At 39.6% G+C, this 25137-nt stretch overlaps 1 protein-coding gene across 2 annotated transcripts in view; it reads left to right on the top strand.

Annotated features, from left to right (window-relative positions):
- The window catches only part of Tbx20 (T-box transcription factor 20), a 55671-nt gene that overhangs the window by 9822 nt on the left and 20712 nt on the right, over positions 1 to 25137 (top strand). For both annotated transcript variants that reach the window (XM_031345154.1, XM_031345155.1), the window contains exons 5-6: positions 4609 to 4767; positions 13588 to 13664. In XM_031345154.1, coding sequence (XP_031201014.1) covers positions 4609 to 4767; positions 13588 to 13664 — 236 coding nt within the window. The remainder of the gene's footprint in view (positions 1 to 4608; positions 4768 to 13587; positions 13665 to 25137) is intronic.

Genomic DNA, 25137 nt, shown 5'->3' with positions numbered 1-25137 from the left:
TCTTTTCTTGCCTTTCTTCACCTTATTATAGTACGACAGGATCTCTCCCCCAATCAAAGCTCGTTGTCTCTATATGTTTTCAATTTTATCAGATAATTTTATCAGAATTTTTTCTGCATACATTTTCATTTTTTTAGAAATATTTTCTATATTTATATATAATCAGGTTAACTGGCAAGTGAGTAACTTGTATCCTGCTATCTCTGTCTCTTAATGCTGGGATTGCAGGTAGACACAGCTGCCATGCCAAGCTTTTACATGGACGCTGGGGATTTGAACTTAGGACCTCTTGCTTTCAGGACAAGCACTCTTATTCACTGAGTCATCTCCTAAGTCACTATGATTCATTGCTCTTAAATAGAAATGTATGTACAGATTCTCTTGTACATTTTATGTGAAAAACTCAAGGCAAGATTGCATACTCCTTTTGAAGAAATTATTTCTGTGGTTTTGTCATCATTGCCAGAAAGAACATGGCTTCTTTCACACTGGTAGTGGATTAATGAGATTCTATTGTTTGACCTATTGGAAAGTTAATAGACCTTTTCAATGTTGGCATAATTTACCTTTAAAAAATAGAAGATGTTTCCACTTAGTGCGTCTTTTGTCAGGTTAAGATTTATGAACTATCTGAGATATTATTTGTAGGTCAGTCACTGGTTAAAATATTTTAGGTCCAATTGAAATCTTTTCAGGGAGAAAGTATGTATATATTTTTAAATTCATCTTGCATTTTCGTCCTTTTTTTTTTCTGAGACAGGGTTTCTCTGTGTAGCCCTGGCTGTCCTGGAACTCGCTCTGTAGACCAGGCTGTCCTCGAACTCAAAAATCCACCTGCCTCTGCCTCCCAAGTGCTGGGATTAAAAGCGTGCGCCACCACCACCTGGCTCATCTTGCATTTTCTACATGTGGAAGTTTAAGAGTTATTTGGAACTGTCCAGAAAGACTTTAGACCTCAATTGTAGATTATTTACCCAGAATTTAAATGTTTTATCTTATTATCCTCTTCAGGGGTAGATGGATTTCAGGAATTCTGAGTTCTAGCCTGATTGTGTGACAATCTGACCTTGTCAAATTGTTCTGTTGTCAGCACCTGCTTATATTTTCTATAGCCTTAAAACTTGTATTACTTAATAATACCCACCAAAATTAGTGTCCACTGAAACTGAGAAAGACGGGTTGTTAGGTCTATATTATCTAACCAGCTTCTTGAATCAGTTTAATGAAAGTTCTCTTTTATCATAGATGTACTGTTTAGTCTCTGACAGGAGCATCAGCTACTCCCAGGAAGGCATTTGCTTAGAACAACACAGTGTGCACTTGTGTTGGTAGTTCTTTGGCTCCGTGAGAGTCACAGCAGGCCTAGGAGTCTGAGGTTGTTCAGCACCCCTTACCAAGGACACTGGTTGGGAGGGGAAGGAGTAGGAGAGGTGTTATTTAAAGTTGAAGATTTGAAGTGTGTCAGTTTGCTTTTGTTTTATTGGTTTGCTATGTTAATGTGTGGGTGGGTGGGAATGCTTTTTGGAAGTTTTTCTTATCTTCTCATATGGAGTGCTGATAAACATGTTTATTAGGAAACAAATACTTGTGCTATCGTTATTTCCAGTTGACTCCAGATCTATGATCAAACCTCCTTGTCTTGAATTCCTTGGAAGAAGTACTTTACACACAGAGAAATGATGTTCTTTTTCAAAGCTTATTTCAATATATTTGAACAAATCTCTTTTTCCTTAGTTGTTTCTACTCTAGTGTGAGACCCAAGAAAGTGGCAGGTAGAAAAGTCATTTCCATTCAGCGACTTAAGGTCAGTTTACAGGCTAGAAAGACTGACAAAAAGAGGTTGACTATGTGATCGGTTGTTCTTTCATTTCTATGGATATTAGTTCTAAGGTGTCTTAAATAGAGAAGCCACAGCCCACATCACTCTTATACAATGAGACACTACTGACATATAATTTCCTGTGTATTGTGAGTAGTTGTAGGCTACTGGTAATATCTACTGCAATGCAAACGTTATGTGAATAGTTCTTAGTTTGAATCATTTAGGGAATAAAGACAAGGAAACGTATACATGTTGGATGTAGGCACAATATTTTTGATCTAAGGTATTTATTTATGACAAGCTTTCTCTGTGTACTCCTGACTGTCCTGGAACTCACCATGTAGACCAGCGTGGCCTTGAACTCAAACTCAGAGATCCAACTGCCTTTGCTTCCCGAGTGATGGGACTAAAGGCATGCACCATCATGCCCAGTCCAATTTAAGGTTGTTTAAATTTACAGAGGCACCACCCAAAGATGCCAAAGTCCACCTTGTATCAATTACCCTAGTATTTAGTGAACTGTTTGTAAATACAGCAGAAATCCCCCCGCCCCCATGCGCCATATCCATCCACATTAGGCAGGATGGCCACGGGTCCTTCAGCCACAGTGTCCCCTAGCAAGCATCACCTAGTGGCTCATGAACTACTTACAGGTGCTTTCTGTGACCAGGAATTTGCAAGGTGTTGAGAACAGGATATGGCTGAACTCCCAATTCCAAAAAGGCAGAGCAGCTATGTACATTTAAATAGCTGTCTGTGTGTCAGTGGAGACAAGTAGGAGACATTTCATACCTTAAAAATGAATTATGTTTAGCCAAATGTGACATAGGTCATGCCTGTAATCCTAGCACTCAAGAGACAGAGGCAGGAGAATTGCCAAGATTTTAAAGACCAGCCTGGGGTACAAAGTGAAACTGTGCCTGGAAACAAATCACTGAGCAAAACAAAGAGGAGTTTCTTTGCTCATTTTGTACAGTGGCAAACATTTATATCTTAATTAAAGGATAAAAGAAAATATTATTTCTTATCTGCCTTTTAAACTAAGATCTATTTATCATTGATAATAGCTTGCAACCTTTTGTAACTACAGAATGGAAGATGGCCATGCCAGTGATTAAAATTTAGCTTTAAACGTGAAAGGTAGTATTCAAAGAAATTGTCACAACACGGATCTTGTTTTTGAACTCTTCTTAGTTCCTGCATACTTTCCAAGGGAGCAAGCTGTCCAGAGAGCCCAGCAGCTCAAGGACACTTGCTTCTCTGTCATGAAGATCTTCGATTAGACCCCAACACCTGTGTTAGGCAGTTCTCAAATACCTGTAATTCCAGTTCCCAGGAATCAAGTGCCCTCTTTTGGCTTCCATGGGTGTGCATGCACAAGCAATCAAATTTAACAGTTCCTCTGTTCTCACTGTGGCCCTAATGTGTTAGTTCCAGCTTCTCACTGGACACTGTCTAGGGTGGGGCTCAGGGCTTGCTCGCTTGGCTAAGATGAAAGAGCTAGGAAGTAGTCGTCGATTTGAGATTTGAACCCATGACTGCCCAATAATACAATACAGTATTTCTAAATCACCTTTCTTTTTCCTCTGTAAATCACAATATAGCTTCCTAGAAAATATTTTTATTTAGAAAACATAAATATGCATTTTCTGGTGTAGCCAGACCAAAAACTATTTTAGAAGACTTGTTAATTTTAGTTAATTTATTTTATGCATTTGCATGTTTTGCCTGCATGTATATTTACCAAGGTCATTCCTGATGTCTATATGGAAGTCAGAAGTGAAAGATGGTGTCAGGTCCCCTGGGAGTGGAGTTATAGGTGTCTGTGAGCCACCACGGGGGTGTTGGGAACAGAACTTGAGTCTACAACTAGAGCAACAAGTACTCTTAAGTACTCTTAAGATGTATCTCCAGCCCCCCTTTTTTTTTATCATCTATCTATCTATCTATCTATCTATCTATCTATCTATCTATCTATCTATCTATCTATCTATCTATCATCTCTCCTTTGTGTGGTGTGTGTGTGTGTGTGTGTGTACATTCCTGCCACAGAACATGTGTGCTCAGATGAAAACTTACAGAGGTCTGTTCCCTCCTTCCATCATGTAGCTCCCAGGAGTCAACCACAATCCATCAGACTTGGAGGCAAGCACCTTTACCCACTGGGACATCTCACTGGCCCAAGGCTTGATTTTGAAAAATTAATAAAGCATGGTCCAAGGAGCTGGTTTAGTTGATGATATGCCTGCCACATAGGCAGGAGGACCTGAGTTGGGATACCTGCACAGACATAAAGGCCAAGTTTCAGCAGGGGGCCTGCAGGGTGAAGATAGACAGGATCCGAGAGCTCACTGACAGTCCATTTAGCAGTGAGCTCCAGGTTCAGTGAGAGACTCTGTCCTATAGAAAGAGGTTTTAGGAAACATCCAGTATTCACCTCTGGCCTTCACATGTAGAAACATGCTCACACAATCAGAAACACCCACAGAAAGACATGCGTGCACCCACATGCTGCACACACACACAACACACACACACTAAAATAAGCTAATACACAGAGCATACCTTCTGAATGGCTCCTGCCCCCACCATTTTAGGAGGTAGCTCATGTAATTTGCAGTTGTTTTGGTAAAATGTGGCTCACTGTGATAACTCTGTTATTGTGTGAAAATGACTTGGCAGAAGAAGGAAATGGTTGGTTCTAACCTTAGAATTGAATTGAGTTGTAGATTAGATAGACGGGTTAAGGATGTAAAAACTCAGGACTTCTCATCTCTTCACTGTAGATAATTTTGAATTCAATGCATAAGTACCAGCCAAGGGTGCACATCATAAAGAAGAAAGACCACACGGCCTCCTTGCTCAATCTGAAGTCGGAAGAATTCAGGACGTTTATCTTTCCAGAAACAGTTTTCACAGCAGTCACAGCCTACCAAAACCAACTGGTGAGTGGCCCTCGACAATTCAGTTCCTGTGCAGGGGGTTTCCCAGCACTCAACATAGAAGTTGCTTTGGAGAAAGAGAGCTCATGAACATGAGCTTCTAAGAGTGTGCAGGGCATCAGCTTATCTTCCAGGACCTGTATTCTCCAGTGCAGGCTGCTTGCTGGCTGTCTCCCAACCTGAATCTACCCTAGAGAGTGTAGGCCCCCTGGAGACAGCTGTTTAAATTACTAACACTTGAGATACTTCTTGAAACTAGCTTAGCCACAGCTTAGGATAAAGAACATGATGTGAATGTCTCTGTAAATAATAAGCTGCAGTCATGTATTTAATGGACATCAACATAACCAATTATAACGTCAGGTTATTTTTTTTCTGCTACTCTCTGTCTTAGTCTGTACTTCCAACTTGAGCATTGTTTTCTTGCATAGGATTTAGTCTTAGTAAATTCGTAGCAATGTCCCACTAAGACCAAGTACTGTTAGGCACTTGCTCAAACATTTTCTTCTTTCTTGATCAGCAGAAAGTTGGCAGGTTTATAGCAACTGGGAGGAAGTTGAGGGGAAGAAAGACTGAGCAATTTTTCTGAAGTCAAAAAAGCAGGAAGTAGAGTTTTTTTGAGTGCATGTAGTAAACGGTGTCCACATCTTTAGTTTAATCAACAGCTAGGCTGCTCAGAGCTCTTCCCCTTGCTTTTGTTTGATTGGCTGTAAGTAGCTAGGATGCTTGCCTTCCTCTTGTCATGCATGCAGTTGGTGTGTTGTCCGTTCTGCATGGATACCGATCCAATGCCGACTCCTGGCTGAGCTTCAAACATGGGTGGGTGGAGAGGCTCTGGAAAGTCGGGAGGAAGCTGACAACACAGGTAGTCCTATGCTGACAACCCAGGTAGTCCTGTGGCCAGAGCGGACGGAGAAGGCTCCTGTGCCCGTAACTTCTCCATGACCTTGAGGTTTATTTCACAACTACCTTTGCCATTTCCTTTACTTGTAAGCTGGGGCTAAGAACCAACCAGATTTATTTTTGGGGACTGCAGTGAAATTCAGATGTGATGATGTATACGAACATGCCTTGGAAACGTCAAGCTTGGACTGTTCAGGAATATGAAGAGTGTTTGTCCACACTTGGACCTTAAAATGTCAGTAATTGTGCCATAGAGATGGCTCAGCACGTAGAGGTTTGTGTGATCAGATGACCTGAGAAAATACACACAAACAAACACATATACATACACATACATGCACACACATACATACACAAATAAATAAAATTAAAAATTAGTTGGCATGTTTGCTAAGATAAATCTACGAATAGTTGTTATGCAAATCACCTCATTTTGTAAACCAAGTGTTATCTCTTTTGAGCTCCAAAATGATACCACAAAAGAGACTTCCAGAAATTATCCAAGTGAAACTCCGTGAGTAGACCAGAGTCTCAACACTCTCCAGACCTTTGAAGCTGGTCTCACCTGTATTTGAAAGCACTCAGGAAGTGGGTCTCACACGTTCAGAAAGCATCCTGAAATATTCTGCTTACTCATGACACCAGATGCAGGACACTTTGAGAAACCATGCTGCTGTTTTAGGATGAATATAACAACTTGTCATTCGGAAACTTTCAATGCTGTTTTCAGAATTCCCTCTAAGAAGGAGGGGCCAAAGCTAGAAAAAAGTAAATTGCAAGTTTATTTTTAAACCATGAAATGGGATGAGTTAGGACAAATTAGGAGGGAAGTTTCTATGTGGAACATTTTAGACTTGCTTTAATAGGCAAAGGAGCAATCCTAAATAAATAAATCCTAAATAAACACCAGAAGGCCTTCGACTACAGTGCTTAGATCGCAGAAGGCAGGAAAGCTTTGGGTGCCTGCTATTGTACAAAGCTCCACCTAAAGGATGATTTCTTCTCTAATCTCTGCAGGAGTATTATTCAAGCAGAGAAATCAAATTTTTATTATGCAATATAAAGCTGGGAAAATTGAGGCATGAGCTACTTGAGTCAATGAAGGTGGCTTGCTGTGCCCATCATGGATTTGGGCCAAAGTGGTTAGAGCCCTAGATCTTTGAGCTTAGCGTCATTTGTCAGGGGGACAGAACTCTTCTCCTCTCAGCTTCTGAATCCTTGTTGGACCTTTAGGCATTCCTTTCCAGGTGGATTCAAGATATTATCTTTCCCCCAAAGTACTCACTGCTTAACTATCGTGTGGGGCCGTGTATATTAGTGAGTATAGCATGGGAGTTGCCATCCTCACCTGGAGGGTCAGCTGGGCTCTCTTCAGCCAGTATTAGTCTCACTGAATTACTTCTTTCATCAAACTGTTTGATGAAAAACTTCAATGTTCAAAACAAAGCCTTATAAGTAAATGGTTAGATGAACCACATGTATCCTGCACTCAGATGTCACAATTAACTTTTTCCAAGTTTGGTTAGACTTTCCACTCCCTGTCTGATCTGCTCTGCCATTCAACACTAAGGTGTTAATCTCATCAACCGCTCCAGCAAGTACACCCCCACAGTGGGGATATTATTTTTGTGTCCATATTGACTTTGTCATGGCTCAGAAGATTATTATTTAGAAACACCTCTTAATATTATGTAGTAGTCAGTCCATTTGAATTGTAGTATTAAGCAATTATATCCATTTGGAGCTTGGTTCCTCCTCCCTCCCAGTTATAAGCTTCACCTAAAATTCACCGTCTAGGATCGTTATTTTAATCTAGAAAAAAATCCTTCCATATTCTTCTCAATAATCTGATTTAATTCTGACATTAATTCCCAGTGGAATGCCTGTGAGTGTCATTTTGCAGATAATGAAACTGAGGCCAGAAATGTAAGACCTGCACCCAAGGCTACAAATTTGATAAGTGCCAGACCTGTCAAGATGGTTTCATCTTCTGGGTCTTTTAGGTGGCATTGCCAGGCCAACAAAGTAATCACTTCCAAGCACAATAGTCTGAAAGCTGAATTTGAAAATGTTACTATATTAAATAAGTTAAAATGCTAACTAATGCACAGTCTAGCACTAATTAATCCTCTCACTAAAATTTATCTTTATAACTGATATTACAAGTGGGTTCAAAATTTAGTCACAAGAACCCGTCAATCTTTTTTGATGTCATAAAGTATGATAGGACTTGTGGGCCATCAGTGCCAAAGAGCCCACAGTAGAAGCATCTTTCTCAATAGATCTCTGATTTTATTTCTGTAATCCATATTTAAAACAATCTTTAGCATAAAACCATCCATAGCTGTGGTTTGGTACAGCAGGGCAATTATGTAAATGGTTGATAAACTTCCTTCAGTGAAAAAAAAATACAGTTCTCCTTAGAAATCAGTTCAGGGATTATCATGTTTTGTCTTCTTGATACACCTCTAGGCCTCCTGGAGGCCTAGAGTGTGTTTTCAATGCCACACTATGTGTACTAATTTTCCTATAATAAACACAATAAGATAAATAAAATGCAAAGGAAAGATGTACTGTGTATGTATATTGTCTACATTCAAAGTTTTCCATGCATGAAGAGCTAAGAAGGGAAAGAGGAATGGTTTAAAAGTTTAAACTTGGGCCCATTTCTCTCTTAAACAATTGATGTGACTGTTGTTTTTATGTCTGCTAAGTTCAAATCAAGGTTCCTCAAAGATTGTGTGTGAATGTGTGTGTGTATGTGTGTGTGTGTGTGTGTGTATGAGAGAGAGAGAGAGAGAGAGAGAGAGGAAGAGAGAGAGACCTTATTGAGACCAGTAGTTTTATTTAGAATTAATGAAAATGGGACCTTTTCACCCATATTTTTCTTCTGCTTTTTTTCAAGGATGATTGCATTTCTTTACATTATTAGATAAATGCTAAATACATTACACTTTCAACAAACTATTTTATAATTTAAGATTTAAAGGTCATACGTTGTTTTTGAGCCGACAGATCATTGCTGGGGAGTTGAAATGTAGGTCAGGTTTCATTTCTAAATGCCTTTGGTCAGATCTTTTCCTGATAATTGGAGAAACGGTCTCCAGGGGCCAATTTTACCTTCTGGCTGGGACCCCAGTTGGATTCAGAGTTCAGTGCTATGATGGCGAATAACAACCACTGTGAAGTTACCCTTCTCTGGCGCATCTGTTGGTGTTAAAAATCTGTCCTCTAACTGTGCATGCATTTACTTCCAGATACAGCAGTAGCATATGCATTATGCTCTGTGTCATTGCAATTATAGTAAAAACATGGCTTTGCATGTACTTGAATGTACAAACCACAGGGTTTCATATATGTATATACATATACATATATATATATATATATATATAGTGTTATCTGTGCTTGTCAATACTTTTCTTCAATAATATTGAAAAAAAAACTGATGTGGAGGCTGTAGAGATGGCTTAGAGGTTAAGAGTACTGGTTGCTCTTCCAGATGTCCTGAGTCCAATTCCCAGAAACCACTTGGTGGCTCACCACCCTCTGTTCTGGGATCTGATGCTCCCTTTTGTCATGCAAATGTACACGCAGATAAAGCACTCATAAACATAAGTAAATAATAAAAAAACTGATCTGTGGCACAGTAGAGGGATGGTTTCTTGGTCAAAGGCATTCATTTATTGCTCTTACTGAGCACTGCGGTTGGTTCCCAGCATTCTTTTTTTTAACCACTTCTAACTTCAATTTTAAGGGTTTAGATGCCCTCTTCAGGCCCCTGAGATTACCCCCACACATGTGGTAAATATCAACTCTCCCAGGACTACCCATCTACATAAAAGAAAACATAAATCTTTAAAAAGTGTTTTAAAAAAAGCTGTCTCTTTGGAGCATATTAATCCTCCCTCTGTTACAACCTTTGAGAAGGATGACATAGGTCAGCATTGCGGTCTTCAGACTCCCCATGACAGAGCTGCATGGTCCCTGTGGCTTCAGACTCCCCATGACAGAGCTGCACAGTCCCTGTGGCTTCAGACTCCCCATGATGGAGCTGCAAGGTCCCTGTGTGCAGGTCCAGGTACTGACACTGCACCTGGCCACTTCCGCTCATCCATTCTCATAGCCCCGCTTTCCACTATCCTCGGTTTGTACAGGGAGATAGGAACGCACCTGCAGAAGCAAGTTTCCACGGTTTTCATTTAAATGCCATTGTCTGACCGTTGATGTTCTGTTATTACCTAGAATGTGAAAATTATTTACAGTTCTTTTACAGCCTGGTGTGGTAGTACAAATCTTTACTCCCAGCACTCAGGAGGCAGAGACAGGCTGATCTTTGTAAGTTTGGGGCCAGCTTGGTTTACATACTGAGTCCAGGACAGCCAGGAGTAAATAGAGAAACCCTGTCTCACAAAAAATGTGTGTGTATGTGTGTGTTGTGTGTGTTTTACCTTGACAGAAGAAAACAAAATAAAATGCTTTTAAGTATCTCACACTTAAACCTAGTCTGTAAAATCATTCAATCATAATTTGATGGTTTGTTCTTAATACGAAGCCCCACAACCCCCCCTGGAATTCCTCCTGTGGTTGTCTGCTGGGTCTAGAGTTGAACTGAGTTGCATGAGGTGGATCCTCAAGTTTAATCACAGTCTTGTGCGGCTGTAGTCACTGGGGACAACACAACCACAGCCCCTGATTCACCTGGCTTTTTTTCCTTCTCTAATGCTCAAAAATGGATTTTTTTTCTTGGTTTAATCAAACTTATCCATAGAGAAAGTCAACACTAGATAATTGTCTTGCATTCTTTTTCTAACTAATGCTCTAAATTAAACCATCACTGCACTTTATTAGTAAGGCTGGGGATACAGAGGGCCATGCTCTACTTCAGTTTTTCTGAAGCTTGAAATAAAGATATGGAGAAAAAAGCTGAAAGTTATAAAAAGAAAAGTTTAAAAAATATTAGTGGTAGATGATTTTATCAATGAAGGCCAATTCAGAGACATAAAGAAACTCATGCTGTATTTAGTTCATTTCCAGGCACTAAGTTATGGCGATAATGTTAGACCAGAGACATAGTAATTGGCATGCATTTTTCTACTTGTATTGGGGCACTGGAAGATATTAGCCACACTTACCTTATTCAAAGCCACTGAACTTTTTTTTTTTTTGGTTTTTCAAGACAGGGTTTCTCTGTTTAGCCCTGACTTTCCTGGAACTCACTTTGTAGAACAGGCTGACCTTGAACTTAGGTATCCGCCTGCCTCTGCCTCCCAAGCACTGGGATTAAAGGCGTGCGCCACCCCAAAGCCACTGAACTTTAACCCTGGAAATATGAAAACCAAGTCCAATTTTTCTAAATCCCTTCCAGAACAAGACAACCATCATCACAAAGACACTTCCTTCTGTAGCATGGTTTATATGCAACCAAACAAAGATTGCTATGGTTCACATCGAAGAGAAAAGGCTTCGAGAACTTTTGATGTTAGCTTCTGTGTTAGACTCACCATCTGCCATTATCTCCAGACAATTTTAATGACTGGCCAATTCAACGCCCTTTCCCATTTTAAAATGCGCTACTTTGAGCAAGATTTGCCTTATTGTTTGGTCCTATTGTTAAAACTTTTCATTTGGGTTTGAGTTGCCTTTAATGTCACTACCTTGGAAAGGTCACACACCCCTCCCAGGCCCCTTCACAGTGTATCTCTATATTTGCTCTATAGAGTTTTAGGCTCTGTCAAGGCAGAGAGCAGGTGTCCCTTACCTGGTGTTGTTACCATACACCAAAGTCAGCCAATCTTCAGCACATAGGTGATGGTTAATGGTTGCCCAAATATTTCAGGAACGGTAAGACATGTTAGCATTATATAGAGTATTTCAAATTACATTTGCTGGGTAGAAAAAAGTGAATCGCTTCTCCTTGAAGACTTGAAAATCTTGCTGACACTTAGAATCTCAGAGCGTATCAGTTAAGTGGACTTTAAAAGATTTCTACAATTGATGTAGAATAGTTTAATTTTTCCTTCTTGAAAGATGATACTCAGATACAAGTTCTGAACAAATGGCTGAACAGACTTCAGGAGAAGCAGCCCCATGAGAAGAACCTCTCCTGAAGCACTGAATGTGCACACTGTAGAGGCCAGCTCAGACTCCCTGCTTAGTGAGCTCTTGCTAGTCATTGTGAACAGGTCTTGTCTGCCTCGCATCTCCCCCTCTCTCTTTACCAGTATCTACATTTTTGCTGAGAAGGAACACTTTATTAGTTGATGGCTGCTCTCCAGTGCTATGTTCTGAGCCAGTCTCAAGCTCAAGGCTCATGACAGTCACAGGCTCCTTCCGAGGTCTACCAGTGTTGGAGAGAGAGAAGGTTAGCTAGCTATCTGGTTCATCTGTGTGGTAGAAGGCTTTTTAAGGAAGTCGAAGCTTTTTTTTTTTTTGCTGCTTTGCAAATGTAATTCACACTGAGAAAAGGTTAAAAAGAAAATGGTGTCTTTACAGTGAAAAGAGAAAAGAGAACGTAGTTGCAAATGAACTTTGGATACAGCTTGAGTTTTTTAAGTAGTATTTCATACTTTGTTTTAATTGTTGTCTCGTCTGTGTGTGAAAAAGGAGGGTACCCACACTCCATAACTCTTTTTTTTCCTTGCTCAGAATATTTTGTGTGTGTTTTCCTCCAAAGGTGAACTTGCATTCCAACTTTGATCTATAAGATCAAGCTAAGCCTGTCTTGCAAGGCCTCCATGTCAGTAATTCAGCTAGAAACAGGCTGTACTTGAGTCCAGGCTGACCGTGTATCAGATGAGGGCATAGGTTTGCTCATCTGTGAGGTTCCTTTAAGGGCTCACAGGAAATTTTCTATTCTCACTCTTTTGGTCAGTGCTTCTTCCTGTGGTTTCTGCTTCACAGCCTGATGTGCCTACAGCAGAGGTGTGATACAAAGTCTCTAATAGGTCTTTGTGCATCAACAGTAATATTGTAAGATTCGAAAGCCCCCTTATGCAGATACTTTACACTGGAGACAGATTCTTACTAGAAACCAAATGCTTCTAAAGAAACTAGTAAGTAACACTGAACAGAAGGCTGGCAGAATAACTGGTTTGATTGTAATTTAGTGAAATACAAAAGATAATGGTAGTAGGTTTACATTGTGAAGGCTTCATTTCCTATGTTTATATAATGGGTGTCAGTATTAGCACAGTATTGGACATGGGCCATTCTTGGCCATTTAGTCTTCTTACCTATTTTAGCATATAGTAACATGCTCATAAAGTTAACTATGAGATGCTTTCAAGTCAGAATGAGACAGCATCTTTACTTTTATTCTTCACTCCCTGACAACACACATATCCTTTCTTCTTCTTAACTTTTATTGCATTATGATGAGAAAAGTTACATGACTTCAATTTATCTGAATTTGTTAACATTTAAAAACCTATGTTAAGTAAATAGAATTAAGTCACATTCTTGTTTCCCTTTTGTACCCCAACTTCTCCCAGAGACCCCCTCTTCAATACCTACAATATCTTTTTTGTCATATTCCTTAAAATTTATAAAATATTATAACAATAAAAATGAGTATTATAAAAGTTGTTTGATATAAAACAACAATCAATTTAATGGGACAACACACATATTCTACACAGCTCTCTCATGTAGGTAGTTTTCCCTTCCCCAATCGAGTTCCAGCCTTCTCCTAGCATGTAAAGTAATTTCACAATCTAGTTTCTTATCTACCCTTGCCTGAAAGGCCACCAAACCTTTGCTGTCTCAGTCATGGCCCAGTATCCCTGCAAACTTGTCCCTCACTCAGATGGCTTCTCAGGAAGCCTGTAAACACCAGAGTATTATTGGGGGCTTTGGGAAATTAACAGACTATTTCTGATTCCGTTTCTTTGACCTTTGTGTTCATTCTTTTATTTCTAGATAACCAAGCTGAAAATAGACAGCAATCCATTTGCCAAAGGATTCCGGGACTCCTCCAGGCTCACTGACATTGAGAGGTAATGAGACTTTTCTGTTTGCTCTTTTGTCCAGACAAGATAAAGAGCAGGTTGTAAAAACACCTTCCCTTTAATGCCAAAGAATTTAGATCTTACAGTATGTAGTGTCTGCACCTTCCCTTCCAACCACAAACTCCATCCTTGTACAGCTCGTAAGTCTTGAGACAAGCTGCTTCCAGATCTCTCAAATGCTTGATTTTAAAGCAAAGAGGTTTATTTGAGTTTGGCCACGATCAGATACTGGGTCCCAGTTATAATTGGTTGTCGTGTCTTACTGATTGACACTTTCCAGGGAAGTGGACACTTTATAACTGTTTGCCTTCAAAAGGGATATATTTGATAACCAAAAATACAGAGGTGATTTGGGAATTTGAAACAATGAGATATAATTTAATTCAGGGCCACACAATTTTACCTGTAAAATAGACTGACGTTTTTAAAAGGAGAGATATCAAATCTGAGGACCTGTAAGAAGAAACAGTTATGCATGTGAAACTTACACCCTTCATGATGACAGTTGTTCATTGTTTCTTGAGATCATCGAGTGATTGAAATCCTTAGCAATTAGCGCAATATAAATGCTGAAATGTATTTTCAAGGAGACTTTGACCCAAACAGCTTATTTATACTATATTTATATATGCTCACATTAAATTTCCATCCTTCATCTTCATATTAGGCCTGATACATTTGAGATGGGTGGAACCCCATAGGCATTGGACCCCTTACTTATTGTACCTTCATATCTTTGTATAACTCTCCTGTCAATTGCCCACACGTTTCTGCTATTTTCTTTATTGCCTACGACAGGGGCTATCAGACCATGGCACTTCTGCCCATCTTGTCTTGGCAATTCAGACGAAAGGTTAATTATGTTTTAGCCACTTCTGTCTGATTCTTCTGAAACCTGCCTAAGGGACAGAGTGAGTGGTGATGTAACCCAAGGAAAAAGTTGTAGAGGCTATGTAGGAAGCCAGAGAGTTTGGTTTTAAAAAAAGACTAATTGCTGGAGAGTCTGGCAAGGGGTCAGAGGGAGTGAAATCAGGGAAGCACCTTAGGCTGGTAGATGCACATCTATTGGCAAAGTTTCAGAGAACAGGGTTGTTGGAAAATTGTGGACAGTGACATTTATAAAGGCACACTGTAAATCTAAAGTGCAAAACTGTTTCTGAGTCTTTCACCTTAGATGAGCCTTGCATCTAACCCTTTAGGCCGTGCCTGAGCAACTTCGAATGGTCTTTGTGAACTGATTTTAGAATAAAAATAGCCCCGCGGTTGCACACACACTCATGAGATAGGAGTGCCCAGCCTGGCTGCCCTTTAGAACAGCAGATTTGATAATGCATGTGGCCACATTTTCCATTTATCGAATAAGCCTCCTGATGTGGGAGCACTCACTTGTATGTGAAGCTAAGTGGCTCGAGATGGTCCTAAGGCCAAGAGAGCACTCTGACGTGACTAGCTGAAAGTTTGCAAGATGACCTAAGTGGTGTGAAACTGGCCAAGGTTTTGGATTTCATTTCCAGGTATTTAAGCCTGAATTTTTCCTAAATAGCCTTTGGGGATGGGACAAATCAGATCAATTGATCTTTAGAGACCTAAAGAAATTAAATTAGTCTGGAGTCAGTTACTGCACTAAACCACGTAGTAATTGAATTGTTCCTTGTAACTGATTGAAAACAGCCCTATCTGTAACAATCCTGGGAGCTTCTCCTCAGAAGAGATCTGAGAGGAAAACACATTTTTTTATGACATGATGACAGATACTACATTTTTCTAACCTAACTGAATATGCTGTAATAAAGATGTGACCTTAATGATTTCAAGTTTCCTGCTCTAGATTTATAACTTACTGTGTGGGACAACCAAACCAAAGTGCCTTCAGGATGGGACCTGTGTCTGTAGACTTCAGCCTGACTCTTTTCATAACTGTCAGTGCTGGGTGCTTTGTGAAGTATCATGGCTGTTCTGGATCTAGGTTTAGCAGGCTCTGCTTAGATGGATATGTCCTATCTGCCTTTCCTACTCAGCCTCTTTGTGCAGGGTCAGAGTTCTCCTGATTTGTAAAAGAAAACTCACATCCTTATCATGTTGGCAGCCAGCTTAGAAACACATTGGAAAGCCTAGAGCAGGGACTTAGTAGAGTTTTAGACCAGGGAAAGAAGTATTGCTGGGTCCGCATTGTAAGTAGCTTAGGACAGCTTCCTGCCTGTTTCTATTCTCTACTCCCTCCTGCTTTTGGGGTGCATTAAAGCTCACTGCTGCTTTTGAAGAAGGAAAAGCAACTGGAAAAGGTTGAGAGTATTTTTTTTTCAAAATTAACTGCTTTTGTTACCCAGCCCCTTGCCCCTTGACAAAAAAACAAACAAACAAACAAAAAAAACAAAACAAAAAACAAAAAAAAAAACCCAAAACAAAACAAAACAAAAAAAGAAAAAAGAAAACCAGCCTATAAAAAGCTTTGATAAGGAAGGAAAGAACACAAAAGGAGCAGCAGATGTTGGTGCCTGCGCACTCGCCTGGGTACTTTACTCTGTGGGCATCAGTCATGTGGTGCTGGTTTTAACCATTTTCCTTACAGATATGTTTACTTTTAAATAGTCATTTTATTTCTCACCTTATAACCCAATTTTAGTTATCTAGGGTCCTTCTTTTTCCCCATTATGAACAATGTCCAGAAGGAAATATATTTCTTTACCTGTAGTCTTGATTATGATCATAGGATAAATAACCACAGATAGAAAGGCTGGGTGAAAACGCGCTTTTATTTTTCTGCTATAGTGTTATTTTATTTGTTAAAATTTTAAGAAAAGAGCTGAAGTGTTTAATAATAAAAATTATTTAATAAACTTCATAGTTGTATGATTTAGAAAATAGTGTTCAAAATACCATTTAAACCATTTTAAGCATGCTATTCTGTGACATTAAGTAATTCATAGCGTCCTACAACCATCCTCTCTATTCTTTTCCAGAATGTTTTCATTATCACAAAGAGATGCTCAATCCTGCCCTGCTTGTTTTTCCTCCCAGCCTAAGCTCTTGGTAGCCTCCATTTTATTTTCTGTCTGTTTGAATCTGCCTAGTTAAGTACCTCTTGTCAGTGGATAGGAACATTTTCTCAAATACATTCAACACAGCCAAGCTTTGTCAAGAAAGATCATCTGAGCATTAAAAGTGAAAGGGAGAAAGACGGACTGCCCATCTGTCTGTGCCCTGCCAAACAGGGTGATCATCACTTCATTTTTGCTAAGATAGTAGGGAAAATACAAATTTTCTTTTAGGTGGTGGCCTATTTCCTGAGCTCCTTTTGTTTTGCTTTGTCTGTCTCCTCTTATTGACCTATGAAAATCATTTATGTCTCATGGATAGCATCACAAAAGCCTCTAAGGGAGGGAGGGTTTATTTCAGCTCACCATTCAAGGTACAGTCTATGCTGAAAGGAAGATCAAGACAGTTGGAGCTTTAGGGAGCTGGTCACATCACATCCAGGAAGCCCAGAGGGATGGATGCTTGCTTCTGCCTCGTCCCCTTCTCTGTCCAAGGTGCTGGCCAGGGACTGGCACCACCCACAGGATGTGGATTTTATCTCAGTTGTTATAGTCAACTCTTTCCCCACATTCATGTCCACAGGCAACTCTCCCTGTGATTCATGATTCTTCAAGTTCACAGTTAACATGAATCATCACATTTCCTTCTAGTTTACTATTTAAAATTTTGACTCATTAAAGGATTTGTTTTGATAGATTATAAAACGGACATATCACTTTATACTTTTTCCATGTCATATATTACCGATACATTAATTGTTCACTTAACTATGAGTCTCCCTTGATCGTATACCATTTTTTTGAAACAGGGTCTCTCTGTGTATAGCCCTGGCTGTCCAAGCTGACCTCAGATTCAGGGAGATCCACCCATCTCTGCCTCCTGAGAGCTGGGATTAAAAGCTCAAGCCTCTGTGCCTGGCTTCAAATTATTATCTACATTGGGTCTTTCAGTCTTTCAAGCCGCTGCTTTTGTACTTTTCATAAATTGATAAATATAAACAAACACTCAAATGTCTGAGATGTCAAATCTCCATTTTCTTGTTGCCTTTAAACTTCTTGATATGCTTTGGCCTATATGCATCCAAACTTCAGAATCCTTTGGTACGTCTTCTGACAAAATGTCATAGAGATCTTGACTGTGTTTCTGTTGAGTTTTTGCATACATTTTCAAGAGGACACTGATGTGTTTATAGTATAAGTGGTCCCTTTTTTGATTTCTCATGTTTACTTTCTTAACAGAATATTCTCTTACATTTTGGCATTTTTCATGTTTTAAATCTCACTTTCCTTTTCTTGGCCACAGACCTGAATCTATGAAGTTGCAACATTCAATGCAATGGCTACTAGGACAATGTAGCTAGTGAGAATTTTAAGGAAAGCTATCCCAATCCTGAATTAATAAACAAACGTAAAAGGGGCCCACGGCCCATCTGAACTAGTACACTGTTGCGTGTAGCTTTGCTACTCCACCAATGCTCTGTCAATGGGGTGTGCTACCAGCCCCCACCCAGCATCCCTTGAATCCACGGATAAAAGACATAGACATACAGTGGCTCAATTTCAACCTGCCTTTGGATACAATTGCTGGGTGCTACTATCCCCTGCCTAGAAAAGTGTGCCTTATCAATATTGTTATCTTTACACCTCTCACCTGCCCTAAACTTTAGTAGCTCAGATACATCCAGTCCCTGCTAAACACCCCTGACTACCCACCTATAGGAGTGGCCACAGTTTGAAGCTTCTCCTGAGACCTCACATGGCTGCTTGGCTTTCCTCTCTATAGCACGGCGAACTCTGCTCTCCTTCCTTGCATCTGTCTCTTTTTCCTCCAGGGACCCAGAAGTCCTGTTTATTCCTTTTGCCCAGCAACTGGCTCATGGCTTCTTTACTGACAGATCAAGAACTAATTGGGGAACAAGACCTTAGCACTGGAACTACTCCTACAGTAAACAAAGTGAAAAGGTCTCATTAATAGTTCAAAGTATTCACTAGATATTCAAATATTTTGGGCTATTGGGTTAAATAAAAGCCATTTTATTTCTTGTTTCAGCAGACACTAGACTATTATAGAATCACATACACAGATAGCATTATATTTTACTAGAAAATATTACACTAAAGATTTTTAATGAGATAAGGTTTCCTGTGGTAAATAGAATTTTAAATTAGAAATCTGACTAGCTTTGTTTATTAAAAAAAATGATCAAAGTCCCCATGTCTTTGGCATTCTGTCACTGTAGTAAACACAAAGTTTAGTTTTAAATCTCTTAATGATTTGCTTGTTTTCCAATTAGATTGCTGTACAGTATGTAAAACATTTTTTATCTTTGGTAGTTATATTTTTAAAACAATCTTTTTCCTTTATGGTAATAACTAAAGTATATTATTGAAAACTAAAGTCTCTGGCCTTCTTTTCTCTTCTTTCTGCCTTTCTCTGTAGGGCTTCTTGTGTCTTTCTGTGTGTAGTTTCTGCTGGCTGGGTTTCAGCAGGTATTCTTTTTTTTTTATTAGATATTTCTTTATTTACATTTCAAATGATATTCCCTTTCCTGGCTTCCCTTCCAAAAAAAAATAAAAAAAACAAAACCAAAACATAACCCTATTCCCTCCCCCTTCCCCCTGCTCACCAACCCACTCTTTCTGCTTCCTGGCCCTGGCATTCCTCTACACTGGGGCATAGAGCCTTCACAGGACCAAGGGCCTCTCCTACCATTGATGACCGACTAGGCCATCCTCTCAGGAGGAATTCTTATTGCACAAATATAATGAGCACTTATGCCTATAGGAAGTAGAAATTCCTGTTAAACCAATATGGAATTAAAGGTATATGTTCTACCTTTTAAAATCTGCTGAGTTGATTTAAAATCATTTATATACTCTTACATAATAACATGGTTTATTATACTCATATGACCTGTTGAGCCAACATCTTATTTCTGGAGTAATTCTGTCTGGATTTTATGTTGCCATGGAAATGCATTGTTTGACATTATTTATATTTTAAGACTTTCTGTGTTGATATTGTAACAAGGAGGACCTTGCTTCTCTCTCTTCCTTTGGCTTTTTCAGACTTTCTCCATTATTGTCATTAGATTCAGTTTGCTCAGTGGAAATACAATACTTCTTTTCCTTTTACTTTGGACTTGAATAGAAAAGAAATAAGCATTTGTCTGGAGCATTTATTAGGCTGGCATAAACACGCTATGCAGTATTTCTTGAGGACTGCTTCTTCCTTTGCTCTGGAAGCTACAGCTAACTAGAGATGGACTTTGCCTCATTGAGGGTATTTGCCTTGATGTTGGCTTCATCTAGCTATGTATGCACCACACCCTCTTTTTAGTCTTTTCTTGTGATTGCCTTTTAATTTTTAGAAAAAGTCATCCTAGCAGACCATTCTCCTCTCTTTCTTGAATGTACAAACATCCTGACATTCTTTTCTAAGACAAAAATAACCATCTCCTAGTTCCATTACCTAGTTTTTTTGCTCCTTCCTATGGCTTCTTAGAATTGTATTTATTTTCCTCTTCAATTCCTTCCTTCCCTTTATTCGGCTCTAAGTCCTCAGTCTGCTTGGCATATCTCTGTCCATTTCCTCCCCAGTCTCCACAGCTTGTGCCTTTTTCTTTCCTAATTCCACCTGTGGGATTTCTTCTTTACCTTCCTGCTGGTTCCCCTTCACTTTCTCCTCTGTAATGGTAATGTGCTACAGACATTAGCTCTTCCCTTCTGAGACTACACCTACTTCCTTGTAGCTCTATCCCAGTTGAAGGTCAACTATATAAGCCTTTGGTTCCCTCTAGATTTAAACATTAGACTGGTTATTGCTTTTGATTCTTCCCTGCTGCTAAAAGCACCCCAGGTTTTAGAAACCTAAATCCTAATGTGCCACCACCCTCCACACCACTCTTCCTGTATCATTCCTGATGCAGTCATGACTGAATCTTCCTCATACTCTGACCAATCACCTGGGAGGTCAAGAGGATTCCTACTTTTCTGTCTTCAAACAGTTGATGACTCTTATTATCTAATCCTTCAAAATACATCCAGGTTACTCCAAACATCTGCCATGTTGCTTCCCACCACACAGACTGAACCACTGTTCCCCCTTTTCCCTAAATTATGACATTAATTCTCTCTTTGGTCTGTTTAGCTTGGCCTTTTCTGTCCTTCAGTCTGCTTTCGTTAGAGCAGTCAGAATGGCTTTCTAAGTAACAAGACACTAGATTGCCTCTCTCCTGCACATGGTACTCTACTCATCAAAGGCCAGTGAACTTTATCCTGTCTCAACATATCCATCCTTCTCTCCCTTGCCTATTTGCTCTAGACACTCTATGCCTTTCTTCTAGCATGCATAGGTTAAATGAGAACACTTATGCCCTCCATCCTTCCCTTCTACCAGCACTGGGCTTGCTGCCCTCATGTTTGAATGATGTAAGACTTTGCATTGTATTTTTGATGTCTGAACTTAGTGTCTGGTAGTGTTAATATCCACATATTATTGCTGGTAAGTTGTATTGTTGGTGATGTGTGTTTAAAAACGTCATTCAGTATATCTGGAAATTGCATGAGGGCCTTTGCTTTTTCTAATACAAAATTAAAGCTCTCTAAGTCTGTTGACAGCTCTCTGTGCTGGGCTTCTCTGAGCTGAGGCTGTATCTTTTGACAGCTGCTACTGAAACTGAGTCCTCTTTAGACAGCTGTTTGCTTCATTCCTAGTAGTGTAACAGGATCATTCAGTATGTGCTGAGCAGTGAGTTACAGAGTTGGCATTTCTCTAACTCTTCTAAACAACCACTTTCTAAGACATTCACGTCTATTTTATAGATATGACAAACAAAGCTGAATGAGATTGTAACAGCTGAGCATCAAGAGTTCAGTGTGTCAAAAACCAAAGTTGTCTGAGTGGATTATGCCAGCAATGCTGATGTTCTTCCATAATCAAGGCTTGCCAACAATTATTCACAAGCTCATCCATTCAGCATATCCTTAGGCTTTAACTCCTCAAACAATCTTGAATTAACTTACTGGGTAAATACAAGTTATTTATTCTATTCTAACCTTAATGAACAATATCACTAACATTTAGGACACATATTACACTTCATACAATGATGTTTGAGTGAGAGAGTAGATAAGGAATGGTTAATGTGGTCTTAAGACTCAACAGAGCCTTGCTGAAAGTAAAGGTAGAGTTGAAAGAGTTGTATCATGGAAGGTGGTCATGTAAGAGTTGTTAAATCCAGCCAGGCTGTTCAGGGAAAAAGCTGCCAGGTCAGAGGCTGCCAGGTGAGATGATGTCAAGTGAGATATTGTCAACGGAGGAGCTGTCAGATGAGAGCTGTTATATAAATAGAAAACATGTGTGTGTGTGTGTGTGTGTGTGTGTATGTGTGTGTGTGTGTGTGTGTGTGTGTGTGCGTGCGCATGTGCTTTCAGGCACAGGTTTAGAGAACAGGCAGGTTCTAGTGGACAACATCTAGCAGGTACAGACCACTGAGCTGAAGCCTGGAGGCACGTCCAGAGGGTTTTTTTTTTGAAGACTTATTTATGATAACTGAGTATGTTTGTGTGTATGTGTGTCCATGAACATCTGAGTGTATGTGCATGCAGGTGACTGCAAAGCCAGAAGAGGGTGTCAGATTCCCTGGAACGGGAGCTACAGGTGACTGTGAGATCTCCTGATGTGGGTGCTGGGAACTGAAACTGGGTTCAAGGCAAGCACAGTACATGCTCTCAATTGCTGAGCTGTTTCCAGCCCTGCCTTTAGAAGTTTATGCCTGGATGTTTCATGATACATATACTAGGCAATCAGCTATGTGACTGGTGCTGCCTTGCCATGGTAATACACCCTATTTTAAATGTTTCTGCTAAGGTGCTTTGCTCTCATTGCATGGCAATCTCCCAGACTTGGCTTCTTTGACATGGACTGATTTGCTGCATCGTCCCTGAGGTAATCCAGTAACACTATAAGTGGTAAATGTTTGCTTCTGTAGCTGTTTATTCGGTCTGTGCTGCGTGGTTGTGCTAGTAGACCAGTGGTGACAGTGGTGGTAGACTTGGGCTCAGAATGGATCAATTCCACTGTATAAAACAGAGTCCCGCATGGAAGGCAAAGCCTGAAACTGCCGTTGTTTACAATATGCTGTACAGCCTTCTCTCTACACACTCCCCTCTCTAATGATTATTCATTTTCAGTAACAATTACCTTTAAATTTAAGATCATTATCTTTAAATTCTAGAATAAAACAATTGTGAAATCAATATTTCACTGTTTTGAATGGGAATGAAATGATAAGCTCTCTTATCCTAGAAAATGGAAAACAGTCTTCTTTGTACTATCATTCATCAACTAGTAATCTCTATTTACACGGTCTGCCCAGGTGTTTTTTCATATAGCTTTCTTGCCTTCTTTTTCTTTGTAAAACCTTAAGCATAACCATCACAGTCTTAGCTCTTCTCACACTTGCTGCTTCTGTTCTCTCTCCAGCAATTGGAGTTGAATTCTTTGGATTCTGAGTTGCTAGTGAACATATAACAATTGGTTCCTGAAGGTGTGTGTGTGTGTGTGTGTGTGTGCGCGTGTGTGTGTGTGAGAGAGAGAGAGATAGAGAGAGAGATAGAGAAAGAGAGAGAGAGAGAGAGAGAGAGGGAGAGAGAGAGGGAGAGAGGGAGAGAGGGAGAGAGAGAGATCTTCATGCATTGTGTTATTGATTTATGTGTCTGTAATAAAGTACACAGGAGCACTTACATGGGTAGGGACTGAGTTTTAGTTCACACTTTCAGGTATTTCAGACCATGGTTGGCAGGCTAGGTCACTTTGGATCTGGAGTGAAGTAGAGTGCCATGGCTGTGGGACTGTGTGGCAGAGGAGGCTCCTTTCATACCTCACGGTTCTCATGACGGTGAAGGACAAGGTATACCTTTTAAAAGCACTCCGCCAGTGACCTGCTTCTTTCACTGAGGCCTCAACATAGTAACCCATTCAGCTAGAAACTCCTCAATGGACTATCCATTTATGAGAACAGTAACCTTATGATCTTTTAAACTTTCAATAAAAATAGTAGTTGGGGCCAGGGCTGGAGAGGTAGCTCAGTGGTTAAGAGCACTGACTGCTCTATCAGAGGTCCTGAGTTCAAGTCCCAGCAACCACATGGTGGCTCACAACCATCTGTAATAAGAACTTATGTGTACTTATATATAATAAATAAGTTTTAAAAAGTAGTTGGGGCCAAATCGTCATCACATCAGCCTTTGGGACCTTTTAAAAAATCTAAGCTATAATAGTTCTAGTATTTCTGTTGCTATGTGTGAACTTGATAAAAGTCATGGAATTTTTCTCAGAACTCTTTCAGTTTTCTTTCTAAATGCATGCTGGGTGACACTGTTTCTGAAGAGACATGAACTAATGTCTTCTCAACTCAGATCAAGAACTGACGAGAAATTAAGGATATAAACAAAGTCCATCTTGGTGAGCTAATGGATTTTATTGTTTATGACAGCTGCATTATGAAAAGCTCGCCTCAGTTTATTGGAGAGCATCTCTCAGCAGTCCTTACAACTTATATAAGATTGGGGAAGGGGGAGCCTAGTAGTTCTGGTCAGTTTTAAGGACTTCCTGAAGCATGTGAGTTGTTTACTTCCTGGGTTTTATAGAGCTTTCCTGTAGGATAGGATGATTCATGCACTTTAGAGCACCTTGTATCTTAGAGTTTCCTGCATGGATGAAATGTTTTACCTCAGAAGAAATTGCCACACAACACTCTATCACCTAGCTTTTATAGATAATGGGATAAATGTTAATGCAAAACTTACACTTTTAGTTATAGAGATCTTACCTGTTTCTTTCTGTATATATTTCTGAAGTGTTTCTTTAACTTTAAAATTCAGACATGGTACCAAATATCTGTCCATTGTAAGATTTGAATATTGTTAATGTTTTTGTGTTGTTACGAAGTTTTTAAAAAAGATTTATTTATTTGTTTTATGCATATGAATATGCTGTAGCTGTCTTCAGACAGACCAGAAGAAGGTACTGGACCCCATAACATGTGGTTGTTGGGAACTAAACTCAGGACCACTGGAAGAGCAGTCAGTGCTCTTAACTGCTGAGCCATCTTCAGCCCTTTTTTAGAAGTTTTAGTTAAGCTCAGGAATAAATGTATCCTTTCTCTTTTCTTCTCCCTGCTACTGCTTTTGATGTCCAAAGGTTCCCTTCAACCTTCTAATACTCCTGCTGTGCATACACAGCTCCCCCTAGTCATTTTCCTATCCCTCCATATCTTCAATTCTTTGTTTTGACCCTTGGCAGAATCTATCAGTCTTCTAATTTGTTTTCTGCTTTCTGGAGCATTAAATACTCTGCTAACTGTTTCTACTGAGTTTCTATAAAATGTAATGATTGCTATTTTATTATTTACAAATATTTA

Source organism: Mastomys coucha, unplaced genomic scaffold (assembly GCF_008632895.1).
Source record: "Mastomys coucha isolate ucsf_1 unplaced genomic scaffold, UCSF_Mcou_1 pScaffold23, whole genome shotgun sequence".
Taxonomy (NCBI): domain Eukaryota; kingdom Metazoa; phylum Chordata; class Mammalia; order Rodentia; family Muridae; genus Mastomys; species Mastomys coucha.
Note: the sequence above shows the minus strand (reverse complement) of the source record. Positions and strands in the feature narration are given on the sequence as shown.